Genomic DNA, 18146 nt, shown 5'->3' on the forward strand with positions numbered 1-18146 from the left:
ATCAATGTTGGAAACAGTTGTGCGGCTTAATATTTTTGTGGAAACCATGATACAGGATTGTTTGATGAATAGAAAATTCAAAAGAACAGCATTTATTTGAAATAGTAAAGCCATTTATAGGTTGCGTCCAAAATCTTAAAAATGCTGCTTTCGGAGGATGCATTCCAAGGTATGAAGGCTTCAAGGCCCGTCAGAATCCAATGTTAGCTTCACTTCCTGTGTCCTGAGATACCTTTTGAAGGCAGCATAGATGTATCCTTCACAGCCTTTGATATCCCACAATCCTTTTAAACCGTTACGCTGCCTCAGAAGTCTGTCCGAAATCAGTTTCAACAAGACAGCTGCCTAAGTTGTCGGACACAGCCATAATGTTACAAAAGATTTGTCACTGTTGATCCTTGCAAAAAAAAAAATATCTTACTGACCCCAAACGTTTGAATGGTAGTGCACAGTATGTCTAAATTGTGTATAATCATCATGGAGGAAACCTCTGGTTTGAGGACAAATTTGATATGAATATAATTTTAATAATGATTAATCATAAAATATCTTGCCACATAATTGCACAATTGGCCAGTCAGAATCAAGAAATATAGAGAGCCATGTGTAACAATATGGATTACTTTGGCCTTGAGAGTAAATTTACATAACTTGACTTCAACTGTCATTTGAATGTTAAATGAAAGTCCCTGCTCTAATATTAATGTAAATAGAGTTAACCCTTCCGACATGGAGTAAAATGCTCTTGAAACCTGTTAGTGAAGTCTTACAAGTGTATTGGTCAATGTCAAACAGTGGTCTGTCAATGAGTCTGTCAGTGGCCTGCCTAATTTGTTTAGATATTATTAAGCACTGGTTTACACATGGGATGTCGATTACTGAGCATTCAAGGTAAATCATAAGCAACAATCATCATCTGAAGCTGTTTTGCATTGTTAAAGGATGAGTTTCCCACCACTGTTAACCAATGCAAAGCTGTCAGAAGATTTTGACTCGTAACCATGCACTCACACGGTGATGTGCAAAATACTCTGTTAATCAAATATAAGTGATGATTAACATCGTGAGCTGGGGCAAATTCCAATCGGGAGAAAGCATCCTATGCCCTACTCACACCGAAAGGGAGAGCCTTTGAAGTGGGGACTTTGGAAGGAACAGGGCACTTCTCTTCTTCAGGCCCTGCATGTAGTCACATTTACCTAACATATATACTATTAAACACATTTCTTACCTTCCACAAGTCTTACAGACTTGTGGAAGGGCCCTACATGAAGGGATTCAGTTTGTAACACCCCTTCCAATGGCATCCCCTTCCCAAAGTGCATTTCAAGGGTGCAAAAACGCCAATTGGAATTCGCCCCTGTAAAGAGGAGTATGCAGGAACCAGAACACAAACAGGCCTGCGTATAGGCAAAAGACCAACCACTCCGCTCGTGTGTTCCTCATATGAGGTGCCGGACGCTACACTCTCAGATCTGTCTCAAAAGAAACAGGTCAAAACTTACTGAACGGGGCCAACACAGGTCACTTAACAGAAACCCACAAAAAGAAATGCCTTAGCTGCAGTATAAAAGAGATCCCGTGAAATGTTTAAGTATGTGACTTATGAACCGTCACCAACCTGACTTTAAGGGCCTTCACGGGGATTCCCAGGTGACCACTACCATCAAAGGGGATCTCTATTCTTCCTGCCTCCAGCATGCGCCGTGCTTCCTGGGCAGACACATTTAGACAAGAAAGGTGCTTAGTAAAAAAATCTATTAAGAAATATTCTAAACCTGCTTATCAGGAGAAGTAAAACAAAGCATCACATTGATGTTGCATGCATATGAAGAGGTACAGGAGAGCCATCTTTAAAATTTCAGTCTAAGTACTGATCAAATACCTCTTTTGCTTTTTTCTTTTTGTCATCTTCCTTTTTCTTCTTGCTCTCTGGCATTAGGTCATCCAACCAGCTAAGCTCCCTCTTCGTAAAGCAGAAATCTAGAAGCTTCCGCACAAATACCAGAGCAAGAACCTACAGAAGATGAATACAACAATGGATGATGAGCAGTGCAATCTGAATGAAGATTAAAAAAAAATAAAAAAAATCCCCTTTTCAAAATGCAATCTACGAGCATGCAGAGACAGAATCCAATTTTGTGCTGCTTTATGAGGAAATTATGCACTAAACTTGGTTAAACTGAGTATACTGTCTACTTGACCCTGTAGCCGAGAGCCGATAGCGTAATAAATTTGCTTTCATTTTTAATACACATTTTAATTCAGAAAGCTATGCAAGTAATATGCAATAATGGAGTTATGCTGCATATATTTGTGTAATAATCAAGAAACTTTACTGCCGTACCATGAGAGCAGCAGGCGTAATGATATGACGCAGCGCCTGAAAATAGTTCCGTTGTGTTGACGGAAGGTAGCCTATTTTCAGGCGCTGCGTCATATCATTACGCCTGCTGCACTCATGGTACGGCAGTAAAGTTTCTTGATTATTACGCAGGAATGAGAGTATAGTTCCTAGCCATATCAGCCTAGAAAATCGCAACTTTACATTTTCCGTCGGTCTTAGTGCACGATGTAACTACAGAAGAGTCAAGTTTCAAATAGGAAAAATTCCTCTTTGGTCATTTTTTTTTTTAGAAATGCTAACGGTCTTGTCCACTTCAATGATGTATGCTAAGCTATGCTAAAAGTGGTACCGCCAGAACCGGAGATCGGCTGAATGGATTCAAAAACGGTAAAACTCAACAGTTTAACTCTGGGGGAGTTGTAAAATGAGCCTATTTCCCAAAAAAGTGGAGTATCCCTTTAAGGTTCCATTAATTAACATTAACTAAGAACTAACAATGAAAAATACTTCTAAAGCATTTATTAATCTTAGTTAAATGTTAAGTTCATTGATTAATACATTATTAAAATCAAAACTTGTATCTGTTAATATTTAATGGACCTGAGCTAAGATGAACAAACAAAGTACAGTTGTATTTTTATTAACCAACATTAACAAAAAATAACAACTACTGTAACAAATGTAGCTATTGCTCAGTGTCAATGTTAATACATTAACTAATGGGACCTTATTGTAAAATGTTACCTATTGTTCTTTATTTTCCTTGTAAATGTATCCTTGTATCACTATTACGGTTTTACTTGATAAAACTGCATTGCACCCATAACGTTTTTTAATGCACTTCGACATTTTTCAACTTATGAGCTTTTTTTAAATTTTGTGTGGCAAAGCATGATCCAATCAAATCTGAGATGCATTGGAATTAAAGTGTAAATGCCTTTTGTGTATTTGATCTTTTTTTAGCCAAATTGCATGTTAATGCCAGGTGTAAACTGTAAAAGGTACCTACGAGTGGGGGTGAGATTTTATATTTACCATCATAGGGAAGACCACCGCGGCTGCAGTTGCTTTGATGACCCATAGCAGCACCAGGCAGGTGAGCTGAACTATTGTGAATATGTGAACCTTCCACAGCGGCACGTATCTCAGGTAGATCAGGTCAGGCTGGTGCTTTGCAGGCATCCCAAACAGCTTAATACGGTCAAAGAACTGCAGTGCAATGATTACAAACAACATGACCACTAATTCATCATAGTCTTAGATTGAGCTGCCTTTATGAAAAAGACCATCAATCCTGTATTGTGAATATGAAAGTGCACTAACCTGTATGCCTTTGAGTGAGGACACACCCATGTAGAGGAACACTCCATACAACACAGGCATTGGTATAAACTATTAAGAAATTAGCAAAAAAGGGAAATACCATTAACCCCGTAAAGCCTGGCATAAATATTAGTCAGAATTTTTGTTTAAATGAAAGTTTAAACAAAATATTAAAACAAATAAATATTTAAAATAAGCAAATACTGTATGTTTTTATAGAGTATCATATTCGATACATCAGGTTTTTAAGGCTCATATAGTATGATATAGGAGAATGTGATAAATAACACCTCAAATTTCATTTAGAGGCCCTAACTGTACAAAAAAAAGCAATTTGTATATGGCCAAAAAGTAAGATGAAATTCTGATGAAATGCTTATAATGTAATTCATTGAGATCTTTATAACAGTATACTGTAGCAGACAACTTGCATAAAACTTAATATATTTTAACATGATCTTTCCAAAAAGTGATGTGGAATGAGTTACCATCACAGGTCAAATTGTCTCCGACCATTGAATGTTTTAAATCTCGTCTTAAGACACACTTGTATGCCCTGGCTTTTAACCCAACTTGAGAGCTGTGTAGTCTTGTTGTTTGATGTGTTTCTATGTGTTTTATATTTGTGTTTTTTCTTGTTCAGCACTTTGTAAACTTTTGTTTTTTAAATGTGCTATATAAATAAAAATGGTATGGTATGGTATGGTATGTATGGATAATCAAGTAAACCTAAAATGCTTCAGTTCAGCAAGTGTTCATCTTGAAATATTAAGTATTTTTACATTATATAATATACATGTTATTTTTTAATTAAATCGGTAAAGATTTCACAGCAAAAGGACAAATGTACCACGACCTAAAGGGGGACCTTTTTAGAATTATACTAAAAGGACTTTTACTTGCAAAAAAAAAAGGTATAAGCTATCAATAAGACGACAGAAGGCATGTAGTAGATTGTGTACAATGGGTTTTTCAGCAAAGTTTTGATCATGTTGATAATTTAGAGGCCTTAGTAGACTTGCATACATTTTATAAAAAATGTTCTGCACTATAAACTGAACGTACCTTTAGAATAGATGTCATAAAGACAGAGAGACCCATTAGCACAAAGATCATGAGCCCGGTAACCCTCTGCTCACGGATACCCAGGAACTTGGGCTGCTCTCCCGGGGCCGAACACTCCGACTCCACCTTCAGGCTGTTGACGTGAGAGATGGAGAGGACAGTGGCAGCGACGAACCAGGGCAAGCCCATCACAGAACACACGCCGAGCATCACAGCCACCACCAAAAGGTCAAGATGATACCCACAGCCTTTCTGCAGCAGAACAGAACCATGAGCACCAGCACCGCTGCAGTGCTCTGATAGGCTGGACTAGGTGTTTAACTGACCTTGAGCTTGTGTTCTTTACGGTTGATGATGACAGCGGTGATCTGCTGATCCATGAAGATGAGGATGGTGCACAGGAGGGCAGGGATGGCTGCTGCTATCAACGTCCATGTGGGGTTATCACCCAGAGGTGAGATCAGCCAGCCCCGACTCTTAGAGGTGGGCTACGGGACAGAAGGAAAACACTCTTTTTATGATAAACATAACATGTGATTTATTAGGGATGCACAATTGTTGTGTCATTTCGGTTATCAGCCAACATTAGAAATGGGTTTAATTATTGGTATCGGTCGATGTTGGATATTTTAGTGTACATGCTCCTTTCTCATATTTTTACATGTAGATCACCTTTTCCGTGATTTAATGCTGAAATACAGTCGATTTTTAAAGGCACTAATAATTGAATAACACTTCAATCTTTTTCATACATCTAAATTAATATCCGTTTTTCATACAGTACATAATTTTGTGACGCCTAAATTCACTTGTAACAATTCAAATGATTGATTTTAGTTTTAAGTGCTCTAATTTTTTATTTTTTATTTATTATATTGGTGCTCAAGAAACTTTTTTTATCAATGTTGAAAACTGGTTAATATTTTTGTGGAAATCATGATTTTTTAGGATTCTTTGATGAATAGAAAGTTCAAAAGAACAGTATTTATCATGACAACTCTCAGAATAGTAAGTTTTAGCATGTTCTTGAATATGGCAATGTTAATGTATTTGGTCTTGGCAGGCTTTATAGAAAAAGAGGACAAGAGAGGTTAAATCAATAGTCAAAGCCCAGCATGATAACAGACAACAGAAACAGCTGGGGTGGTTTTAGAGTCAACTACACCCTGCTAAGTGTGTTTTCTGTTTGTTTTGGTCTGCTTACAACAAATTTGAGATGATGATACACTCATTGCAACTGTTTTTGAAGATATAAAGCTGCATAAGTAACTGCTCTGAGAAATATTGATTCCAACTTTTCTTAGTAAAATAAACATGGACCAAATTTTGGGGAGTGGAAACAACGGTCAAAAGTCCAAAAACCCTAAAACCAGCCAAACATGTTTTCTTGCATTGAGTTTAACGAGATTACGATGAACAAAAAAAATAATAATAATAGAAAATACCATTCATAGTACCTCAAATCTATCTGGGACATGTAGTTTAGGAGAGGGGATGCCCACCAAGTAATCAACCAAGGCCATAATCATGATGGTTAGAAAAATGGCAAAGTCACTGATGGAAGAGCGGACCTGTAGAGGATGGAAACTAAACGTTAGAGTAAAACACTGTATCAGCACATGGTCAGGTGGAGGAATGACTCTACTAACCTTAGTGGGGAAATATCGCTTGGTCTTGAACTGCTTGAGGAAGGATGACAGGAAGAAAGTGGTGAAGAAGAGAATGACTGACCAGAACAATACATCAGGGATGTACGGCCCATTATATCCACAAGCAGGACCCACAAACTCGCCATGGAGTACCTTGCAATCCTTTTAAAGAGAGGGAGAAAATGACAATTACAACAAATAATAATTAAAGATTTTATTTATTTAGATATGGATACAAATGCAATGTAAAATTAGGGTTGTCAAAAAGATTAAAATCTTTTAAAAATTCATAGTTTTTTATAAAATGAAATATTAATGAATATAGTCACCTTTATTTATATAGCGCTTTTTTTTACAATACAGACTATAGTGTTTCCTTTGTAGGTGATATTTTAAACATGTCAAGCTTCGATGATCAAGAATTTCTTTTGAACAAAAAATTAAAATTATTTTACTTTCATTAAAGGTTCCATATGGATTTGATTAGAAATAAATAAGCTGTTAAGAAGTAGTTTTGTCATCATTTACAAATAAAGGAGAATCTGGCAACTGGACACTTATTCTGATGCCTTTTGAAATTGGACAGAAAACAATGAAAAAATGTAAATGTTAAGTAAATGTGTAAATGTCGTTAATAGTATTTCATGTTAAAAAACACTTCAACTGTAGTCTGAAAAAATGAAATGCTTACTTTCACATTAAGCTCACTCCAATTAATGGCCTCAGGAGTAAACCCGGACTGATTCCATGCCTGTACCATCTCCTCTGTGGTATTGGCTGGAGGTGAACACTGACATCTGAAGGAAAAATATAAAATAATAATAATTAGAATTAAGGGGCCAAGTTTATTTTTAATCTAGCCTCTGAATATATGGTCCATTTATACACCAAGTTAAATACTTCCTTACGTGTAAAATGTGAGGTTGTCCAAATTGTCATGCATGTTGATAGGGTACATCTCCCCCAGTTGGAAGAGTTTCTCCAAGGCCTCATAGATGAAAATGATGCAGATGAGAGCAGCGAAGGCTTCCTCTGTAAATCTTGTTATATAGCACACCAGAGAGCTGGCGTCTGTGGCAACCAGCACAAGGCACAAGAAGGCCGTCCACAGGCCAATGCTAGTGCGCAGAGGGAGGTAGGACAGATTGTAGTCACTGTAGAGACAAATAGACATGTTATATATTGCTCTGTGTAAAGGCATCTGCTAAATGAAGAAATAGCTTCAACTGTCTGGATTATTCATATAATAAACAATGTGTTTATCTTAACTTAAATATAGAACCAAGCCAAGCAAATGACACATATTTAAACACTTCAAACAAGTAGGATAAAAATGAACCTATGCTGAACTTAAATGTGTTTTGTATCTCCATAGTGCTGCGCCAACTCTTTTCTGCACCAGTAGATGGCGCCACGGTATGTATGTTTTAAAAATCAGCCTATCCTAAGAGAAAACAATCTCTGACATCTGAACGGATTGAGTAGCATTTACTTTTTTCTGAAACTTTTTTAATGGGTAGTTGAGTGCAATGACTGCACTGTGGCATGTCACACTTAATTTAAAACTTGTTTATACAATAGTTTGTTAAAAAGCCAATCATTTGGAGAAACGGTTAGTGCTGATATTTCATATAAACATCCGAGTGCTGAAATTTTAATTAAATCATGAGTTTGTCAGCGATATAAACTGAATTGATTCATTAGGATGAACCGTTTGAACTGAATTAATAGAATTAATGAATTAATGAATTAACAAATAAACGTGCACCCACACACACATACATATATACACTGAACAAAATTATAAACGCAACACTTTTGTTTTTGCCCCCATTTTTTATTAAAACTGAACTCAAAGATCTAAGACTTTTTTTATATACACAAAAGGCCTATTTCTCTCAAATATTGTTCACAAATCGGCCTAAATCTGTGTTAGTGAGCACTTCTCCTTTGCCGAGATAATCCATCCACCTCACAGATGTTGTGGCATATCAAGATGCTGATTAGACAAGCATGATTATTGCACAGGTGTGCCTTAGGCTGGCCACAAAAAAAGGCCACTCTAAAATGTGCAGTTTTATCACACAGCACAATGCCACAGATGTCAAGTTTTGAGGGAGCATGCAATTGGCATGCTGTCTGCAGGAATGTCCACCAGAGCTGTTGCCCGTAAATTGAATGTTCATTTCTCTACCATAAGCCGTCTCCAAAGGCATTTCAGAGAATTTGGCAGTACATCCAACCAGCCTCACAACCGCAGACCACGTGTGACCACACCAGCCCAGGACCTCCGCATCCAGCAACTTCATCTCCAAATCTCCGTCTGAGACCAGCCACCCGGACAGCTGCTGCAACAATCGGTTTGCATAACCAAACAATTTCTGCACAAACTGTCAGAAACCGTCTCAGGGAAGCTCATCTGCATGCTCGTCGTCCTCATCGGGGTCTCGACCTGACTGCAGTTCGTCGTCGTAACCGACTTGAGTGGGCAAATGCTCACATTTGATGGCGTCTGGCGCTTTGGAGAGGTGTTCTCTTCACGGATGAATCCCGGTTTTCACTGTACAGGGCAGATGGCAGACCGTGTGTATGGCGTCGTGTGGGTGAGCGGTTTGCTGATGTCAACGTTGTAGATCAAGTGGCCCATGATGGCGGTGGGGTTATGGTATGGGTAAGCGTATGTTATGGACAACGAACACTGGGGCATTTTATTGATGGCATTTTGAATGCACTGAGATAATGTGACGAGATCCTGAGGCCCATTGTTGTGCCATTCATCCACGACCATCACCTCATGTTGCAGCATGATAATGCACGGCCCCATGTTGCAAGGATCTGTACACAATTCCTGGAAGCTGAAAACATCCCAGTTCTTGCATGGCATGTCACCCATTGAGCATGTTTGGGATGATCTGGATCGGCGTATACGACAGCGTGTTCCAGGTCCTGCCAAAATCCAGCAACTTCACAGCCATTGAACAGGAGTGGACCAACATTCCACAATCAACAACCTGATTAACTCTATGCGAAGGAGATGTGTTGCACTGCGTGAGGCAAATGGTGAAAAAATACTGACTGGTTTTCGGACCCTGTTTTGTGTACATAGAAAAAGTCTTAGATCTTTGAGTTCAGCTCATGAAAAATGGGGGCAAAAACAAAAGTGTTGCGTTTATAATTTTGTTCAGTGTATATATAAACAATCACTAATTGCCAATTATCAAATTTGAGAATAATGCCTGAGGCACAGAATAAGGAGAAAGGAGTGACAATATAAGGAGCGAATAAGGAATGACACTATTGAAAGTGAGTCTCATCTTACCTGCAGAACTTAAAAAGAATTTTCTCAAAAACTAGAACTGGCCCAGTGCTGCCCAGGATAGTGAGAGGCTGACCAGAAAACAGAGAGAAGGCCACACCGGTCAGTGAAGCTCCAAACAGAGACTCAATGGCACTCTAAAACAAACGCAGACAAAAGTATTGTCATCAAACTGTGGGAAAGTTTCAAGCAAAGAAAACAGCATTCTGTGGAAGTAGAAATTAAATATTTAAGTCACTGGAAAGGGCTACTCAAATCCTCCATTGATCTTTCCAGGCAGAGCCAAGTCTACAAGTCTGACTCACTATGTTGTTTTTGGTGGCTTCCCCCAGAAGGCCTCCGAAGGTGATGACGGGGGACATGCAGGCGCAATAGAGGAAAAGGATGGAAGCTAAACACTGCAGGCTGATAGCGTCCTTCACATCTCTCCAGTAAAACGGAGCTTTCCGCCTCACATCTAGCACCAGACCCCCGAATATCCTGTGACAATTGAATGACAAAAAAAATCATAATACTAGACAAAATAATAATTTGAAGATGTCAACAAACAACTATAATAATAGTTGTTGTTATTTATAAGTAAACATACACACTTAATTATAATAAAATAGAAAATAAGCATCAAAGGTTTGGTAATGACAGTGGAGTTAACTATGTAAAGTCATTACATTAAAGGAAATAAAATTAGGAAATGCTTTTGAAAATGATATTATTTCTCATTTTGTTCTAATGGCTGTTTGGGTGTGCTGTATTTTCAGAGTGCTTTGGGGCTCTTAAAACACGTCTTAATGAACGGCACTCTTACACAACCGTCTCAGGCCGGCCACTTAAGCTGCACATCAGAGGGGCGCCTCTGTTAAATCTACTGCCTTTATTCAATACCTCCGACATGAAAGGCTTAGATAATTTGCACCATAAAAACATTTTTACCCCCCTCCACTTAATGCGTTTATAATAAGGTCCTCCTTCATCAAAAGAGACTTAAGTAAATCCAACATTACCCCCTCTCTCTCTCTCTCTCTCTCTCTCTCTCTCTAACACTGTGATCAGCAGGGTTCAGCTTTGACACACATACATCCGCATGTCCTTAAAGTCCAGATACCTTAATGGCTTAATGTAAGAGCACAACACATCTAAGTATGTCATTTATATAAACCCATCAGCCATATTTAGGGAATCATACATAACAGAATCTCTCCTTTTTGATATATAAGTTAAGCCTCAAATGAATCCGAAAGCATACTAAAGGTGACTAAGTTTTATGACTAACTTATAATATGGGTGATGTGTAGGGATGGGAATTGATAAGATTTTATCAATATCAATGCCACTAACGATTCTGCTTATCGATCCGATTCTTTAACGATTCTCTCATCGATTCCTGATAGCACTGTGTGGAAAAAGGTAGTCATGCTTTTTTTTTATGGGGGGGGGGGGAACAAGTGGTTTTATTTGTTTTAAAGCTTACACTTGACTAAGCAAACTGTACTTTTTATGTCATTTATGTAATAAATGGAACCTTATTGTAAAGTGTTACCGATTAGTTACCGATTAAACGTCCCGTGAGTTCAGTGTTGGAAAGATCAGTTGTTTTAACCATTCATTAAAATACTCATTAGTTCGCGAATTGGACGTGTCATTATCGTGTGCCGGCGGTTGGGACATCCCACAAGATGTGTCATCACAGAAGACATTTCATCACTGGATAGTTTTTTTCGTTTATTTAAAGTGTGGTTTATGTCAGCTGAATGTGCTGAACGCTTTTCAGAGAAGATAAGGCAACGTATTTTAGCACAATTCACACCCAGCGGTAGCCTAATTCAGGAAAAACAAATCTCCGAATGCTCCACATGATACTTTAGTCTCCCGACCTTACCATCGTGTCGTTTATTTTGATTAATGTGTGCGAGGGAGAGAGAGCAAGACAGCGCTTAGTTTTGAGACGGTGAAGCCGCCTTGCTCCGAAGAGAGAGTGCGGGCGTGCGCGTGCGACCGGAGCTCTCTCTCTCTCTGCTCGTTCAGTTAAACATACGCCCTGTCACAAGCGCAGCAGTTCATCTACATTACTCACCGATCAAATAAGAAAATTCGCTTTGGACGCCGTGCTATGGTGCTTGATAAAGGACAAAAGGGACAGTTGTGAGTTCATGGTCTGTAGCCTACATACTATGGCTGACTCAGAGCAGGAGCATCGATAAGAGGACTCGTTAACGTCGAGGGCATACAATATCGATGGATCGTAAAACTTAGAACCGGTTCTCGAGTGGAACCGGTTTTCAATTCCCATCCCTAGTGATGTGTTTAAAAGAGTGTACAGTATAAAAGTGATGGAGGTTGTACTAGCTCTGACCGTCCTGTCCTCTTGAGTTCAGGTCCAGTGTGGTGTTCCTCTTCATTGATAATCTCTGATAGTGGAGCAGAGCCATTAGGCATGGAAGGCATCTTTCTCTTCTCCTGCAGCCATGAAATTGAAACAACAAAATGTAAGAGGCTAAAAAAGAGCAACATCAACACCCTGTTAACCCAGTGGCTCATGGCTGGCTTCTTGCAGAGAAGCACATCTGAGCTATAGCCACTACTCCACAACAGCCCCAACTCCATATCTCTCAGGCGATGATTACCTGAGACGGGACGCTCTTAGGCGGCTCGATTCGTATCGTGGGGTCCCATTCTCCTGGAGGCAGCACTGTCACCTGGTCCAAGAACTCATCTATGCCAGACAGAAGGTCATTCCTGTCTTTGGCTTTGTACGCTACATCATGAAAGATCTGTCATGGTGTTAGAGAAGGCATGAGCATGCAATTATGCAGACGTAAATGGAACTGCTGCAATCTTAAATTTGAGATTATGAGTAAAGACAGTCTGAGCATCCTTCAAAATCATCTCATTCAATACAAATCAAAAGTTTGGGGTTTAATGTTTTTTGATGTCTCTTTAGCTCACCAAGGCTTCAATAATTGGATCAAAAATATAGTAAAAACAGTGATATTATCAAATTGAACTTTTCACACATATTTTAAAATGTAATGTATTGTTGTGCTGGCAAAGCTGAATTTTCAGCATCATTACTTCAGTCTTCAGTGTCACACGATCTTTTAGAAATCATTCTAATATGCTGTTTTGGTGCTCAAGAAGCATTTCTTATTATTGTCAATATTTTTGAGGAAACCATGACAAATTCTTTGATGTATAAAAAGTTCAAAGAACCATCGTTTATCTGAAATAGACATCTTTTGTAACATTATGTCTTTACGGTGACCTTTGGCCAATTTAATGCATCCTTGCTGAATATTTTTTTTTTTTTTTTTTTTTACTTACTGATTCTCAACTTCTGAACAGAAGTTCTTCTGAACACAATTAAAATGCTACTGAAGGCTTAAAGAAGGGTTAGTTTGTCCTGATCTTCATGGACCTTTGTCAGGCTAGATGCCATATTTAATTTGACATGAATGAAATCGAGGCTGTGAGGTTCAAAAGTCTGTCCAATATAATATGCTGAACTGTAGTGTAACTTGTCATCAACTGTTCAACTAAGGCCGGAGCCATATACTTGTGGGCACCACGTGAAGGCTTTTTAGTTCAGAATCGTTACGGTAATTACAACATAGTCGTAATTTGCGAGATGCAAAGGTTGTAAAAAATTAGACATGCCCTATAAACTTAAGACAATACAACTTATTATTGAATGGAGTGTACTTTATCTCTCACAGCAATGTACTCATTCAAAAAAAATTATATTTACATTTATGGATTTTACAGATCCCTTGCATTGTAATCAAGGTATCATTTTTTTTCAGGTCATGAATTCTCTGGGATTTGAACCCACTACCTTGACATTGCTAGGGACATGCTCTACTGTTTGAGCTACAGGAACGCAGACTAAGGAAAACAGCATTGTTCAAGGTAGAAGCCTCACCTCATCTGTCATTAAAGTAGCTATAGACCTGCCAATCTCATGGTATTGGCCCCCTTTACCGAAAGGTCCCAACAGCAAGAAGAGAAACCTGTAAATAAGTTGAGGAAATAAATAAAACTGCAAGAAAAGATTGCATAAAAATCTTCACATACATACCATAAGAAGAAACCTACTGAAGTCTCCCTGGGGTACAAGGGGTGTTATTTGTGTGCATTTATGTAAATGCAAGTTATATTTTCAGGGGTGCTTGAGCATTACCTTGTTGGAACAGGAACTTCGGTCAGTCCAGTGAGAAGAACAGCAGGTGAGAGACGGATGAAGGCAATGATTGGACGCTCAAGGAAATCAACTTCCCCCACCAAAACATTCGAAGCCTCAGCGCCTGGAGGAATTTTCTTCATGAAATTCATGTCCACCTTAAGAGCACAAAAATGTAAAAGATCAGGTACATAGTGCTGACCTTAGACGTTTGTGTTTCTTCATGAACCTCAAGAATGGGGTATTGGTTTGCTGGGAGTGTGTAGTTGGAGTAATGCTGCCTTCACATGCTATCGGGATTATCGTAATTACGAATTTCCTAGTTAATAATGCCACATGAACGACCTCCCAAATCGTATTTACCACTGAGAAGCTTGGGGATAATTTTGATGCCCAATTCCCCGAGTTGGGCGTGCCATAAACTTTAAACATGGCGGAGGGGTGAATGACTTCTGCTGTGACTGGTATTCTACATCGCCTTGTCTTGTCGTTAAACAAGTGCATATTTACATATATGAATAACCATTTGAACCTCATTGTATGTTTTATACAGAGTGAAAATAGCCTATTAGAATATTAGAATATGTATATGGTTGTCAATGAATGGGATGCTAAATATATAATTTGGCTTTAATACGATTTTCTCATCAAACATGCAAAAATAAACCTGGTCTCCTCTAAGATTCCCGTTCTTTCCAACAACAAGGCACTTGAATGCGACAAGGTCATAATCACAACTTCAGAAGAGGGAAGTAGGAAATTTTATTATAGCATGTGAAGGCAGCATAAAGCCCAAAGTATACAGGGGTGCCGTCACACTACACATTTTGTTCAATTGACTTTCATTCATACGCATGCGAATGCGTCAGACCGGAAACGCGTGCTCATGCGAAAACAAAGCCACTTGAAGGCAAGCCTGCAAGGTTAGCAAAAAAAGTGTAACGCCTGTTAAAGCCGCGATCACACTAGACTTTGAGCTTGCAAAATTCCTTGGACACTGCAACGGTCGTGGTATGACGTCGTGCTCTGCAGCATCTTTTTTATAAACATGAATTAAAAATATAACAAATAGTAATACATTCAAATTGTAAAAATATACAATCTATATTACTGCAAAAATTCTTTTTTTAATTCAGCAAATTGGTCATGCCGTGACGTATTGATATTCTACTGGTCACACGTCTTCACATGATGTGAATTTTTGAATCCAATCCATTTTTTTAATGGATGTCAATGGAGGAGAGGCTTTACTGCTTTTGTGGGAAAACAGTTTATCATCTAATGAATCGACAGCCCATTTGCTGATCTTCAACATGTTTGCTCTTAAACATTAATTTTGGATTGGTCTATTTTTAGTTTACAACAAAAAAAAATGCTGTTTTATAAGACAAGTCACAGACAATTGCACGACAGGTATGATTCAGTAAACAGCACTTCTCATTTATTTCTATGGTATCCACAAACAGTGATCGACTGTCGCACAACTCTGAACAAAATTCAAAGACTTCAAGGATGTAATGTGATTGGTTATGAAGGCAAACATGATCCAAGTTAAACGTTACACTTTCTCCAATGGTAGAGCCACAAACTGTAGTATCTCCCAATAATAAGACCATATTCAATGGAAAATTTTGCATTTCGCAACATTCCAAAGTTCGAGTTTGGAAAACTTGTTCGTATCACGTGAAGACGTGTGACCAGTAAAAGATCGATATGTATGTCACAGCATGACCTCTTGCCTGAATTGCAAGAATGCATATTTTTGCAGTAAATTCAAGTAGATTGTATATTTTTACATGTTGAATGCATTACTAAATGTTATATACACAGGCAGTTGACACATGCACTCTAGAATGTTTCATATTTGTCCAGTGTCTGTGCTATTTTTCTCCAGAAGTTATAACCAATACAAATGTCTTTGTATTCTTTTAAACTAAAGTTGCGGCTATCTCAAAACCCCCTCACACAAGCGTTTGTCAATCTTGGCGTCTATTGTTGTTGCAGTCTCTGGTATTGTTTTGTTGTTCCGTCTCTTTAGTTTAGTTTTCTACTGTGAAAAATGGCCCGGGCCAACTTATGGAACAACTGATTAGTGCAAAACAAATTCAATGCACTGCACGTACAGTACACGTACTATTCTGGTGACATAATTTGCATCACGCGCACTGTACGCGGACCTTCGCATACGTGTAAAAACTGAAGTATACTTTGGGCTTTAAACCACATTCCACAGTATTACAAAAACAAGACCACTAAATCAAACTAGTGTAGTCTTGTGATGGGGTTCTTTATTTCCGGTAATCATGCAGTAATTAAAAGGTTTCAAGACTTCAGGAACTAAATTTCTGCCAAACTCTGGTAAAGCCAGTTTAACATGGTTATCAATGACACTTCACATACCCTATGAAACACAAAAATAAATCTTGAGAAACAATTCTATGATCTAATATACCAAACCACTGACATGTGGGAGAAAAGTGATATTTCACAATCCACAGGACAGCAGAGTGTAGACCAGTTCAGTCTGGAGAAATGTTTTTCTCTTAGCGAGTCACGTTTTTCTAACCAGGATCAGTATACATGGGAAGATGTTACCTAACTCCTAACAAAATAGGACATCATCTGAAGTTGAGGATCAATTGCAGAATGAAAATAAGTTAGTGAACATTGTCTAACTTCTTCCAAGACAGGTGGACGTTCGTTGAAAAACAGGTTTCAATCGCATTTCAGTCTAGGGTTTCTGTGTTATTTTGAAACAAAGCTGTCATAATGAAACAATGACCGTGAGAATTTATTTAAACCAATACTTCACAATGTTTCAACAGCAACTTGAAGTAGAGCCCACAGATATTGCCTCTCTTTGTCACCCTACTGGCAACAATAGCTGCAATACAATACAGCATTAATCGTCTTAATGATAATGAACATATTTTTTTACATTTTTAGAGTATAAACAAGTAAATAAATATGATGCAAAATAAGAAATCAACTCATTTGCAACATAATATAACACTGAAGACACTTTAAAATAAGCTTTACATTTTTAGCATAAGCAAATGCATTCGGTATCTTAAAATAAATACTTTTACCGCACTTATTCTAGGTTTTACAACAGCATGCACTAATCTAGATGTATTATGAAAAAAGAATATATAAATTAACAATGAACAGTTGAAATTAACAAACAATTTTTTAATTTCACTGCCTTAAACCTAATGCATTAACTAATGTTAACAAATTAAAACAGTATTGTAAAGTGTTACCATAATATTATATAAAACTTTTTTTTTTTAAAACACACATCAGTTGACCACTATTTTGGACTCCCCTAAAACTAACCTGAGTTAACATCCCACAAGAATATTGCACAAAAAAAAGACAGCCTGTATTACGGACAGAGATTTAGGCAGAACCATTGTGAAGTACTGCAACATTAAAACAGAAACATTGTTCCTTTTCGCAAGACACTTCAAACATGATTTATCACGACACACACTACTACAGTAATCAAAACATGGTTAACCACTCAAGAAGACATCACAGAAGATCAGAGCCACAAACACAACCTCAAGCAGCACTCGATGACGACACACTGGGAGACAGCTATAATGATGTAGAGACTTACTGTAGGCCTTTTGCTGCCCCTTCCCAGAGAGCTGCAACTACAGTGAAAAGAGGATTGGCTGTCCTGATACCAACCAGACAGACATGGAGAGTGTTCAGTGTTCTGAATATACCTGCCATCTTGCCATGAGACTTATGTTCAGAACTATCCCATTCCATTCATTAAACAGGTCATTTGATGCATTTAAAAAATGCTTTCAAAATGTTGCCCTGATGTCCACTTCAAAAATCTTTTTGCACCATTGTCCAAACAAATTGTACCTCCATCCTTCACTTACAACCTCTACCGTATAACAGTGAAAACACGGAAAGTCAGAAAATTCCGTCAATTGTGGGGAAAGAGTTAAAAGTCCAAAAGTGCTTCAAATTACACAAAGCATCATTCACAGTGCTTTTAAATATTAAAACAGGTAAAACAATCCTTCTTATCCAACAATTATTTAACAAATGGGCTTTCTATGAATCACTGGAATTAAGAAATGATAGATGCCATGGTCAAGTTTCGTTTATAAGAGTTAAATGACAATAGGTAGGTGAACTAGAAATAATGTGGGTCTCATGATCATTTGAAAATAATTTTTAATATCATGTAATATAAATACTGTGTTTTTAGGTTGGTGTTTTTTGGGAGCTTGGCAGCCCCAGGTC

General features: G+C 38.0%; 1 protein-coding gene across 11 annotated transcripts in view; it reads right to left on the reverse strand.

Moving 5' to 3' along the window:
* Positions 1-18146, reverse strand: part of slc4a7 (solute carrier family 4 member 7) — a 52074-nt gene that overhangs the window by 3904 nt on the left and 30024 nt on the right. For 6 of the 11 annotated variants that reach the window (XM_056266276.1, XM_056266279.1, XM_056266277.1 and 3 more), the window contains 17 exons: positions 17500-17562; positions 13875-14032; positions 13617-13704; positions 12322-12468; positions 12051-12154; positions 10006-10180; positions 9704-9837; positions 7293-7538; positions 7076-7181; positions 6385-6546; positions 6193-6306; positions 5062-5223; positions 4736-4987; positions 3671-3739; positions 3383-3556; positions 1886-2017; positions 1622-1713 (listed from right to left, as the gene is read on the reverse strand). In XM_056266276.1, the coding sequence (XP_056122251.1) occupies positions 1622-1713; positions 1886-2017; positions 3383-3556; positions 3671-3739; positions 4736-4987; positions 5062-5223; positions 6193-6306; positions 6385-6546; positions 7076-7181; positions 7293-7538; positions 9704-9837; positions 10006-10180; positions 12051-12154; positions 12322-12468; positions 13617-13704; positions 13875-14032; positions 17500-17562 (2378 nt within the window). Of the gene's footprint in view, positions 1-1423; positions 1476-1621; positions 1714-1885; positions 2018-3382; positions 3557-3670; positions 3740-4735; positions 4988-5061; positions 5224-6192; positions 6307-6384; positions 6547-7075; positions 7182-7292; positions 7539-9703; positions 9838-10005; positions 10181-12050; positions 12155-12321; positions 12469-13616; positions 13705-13874; positions 14033-17499; positions 17563-18146 lie in introns of all 11 variants that reach the window. The other 5 variants (XM_056266278.1, XM_056266285.1, XM_056266286.1 and 2 more) reach the window with 2 other exon arrangements.

The sequence above is a fragment of the Rhinichthys klamathensis genome, unplaced genomic scaffold, assembly GCF_029890125.1.
Source record: "Rhinichthys klamathensis goyatoka isolate OS25496 unplaced genomic scaffold, OSU_Roscu_1.1 h1tg000246l_1, whole genome shotgun sequence".
NCBI classification, from domain to species: Eukaryota; Metazoa; Chordata; class Actinopteri; order Cypriniformes; family Leuciscidae; genus Rhinichthys; species Rhinichthys klamathensis.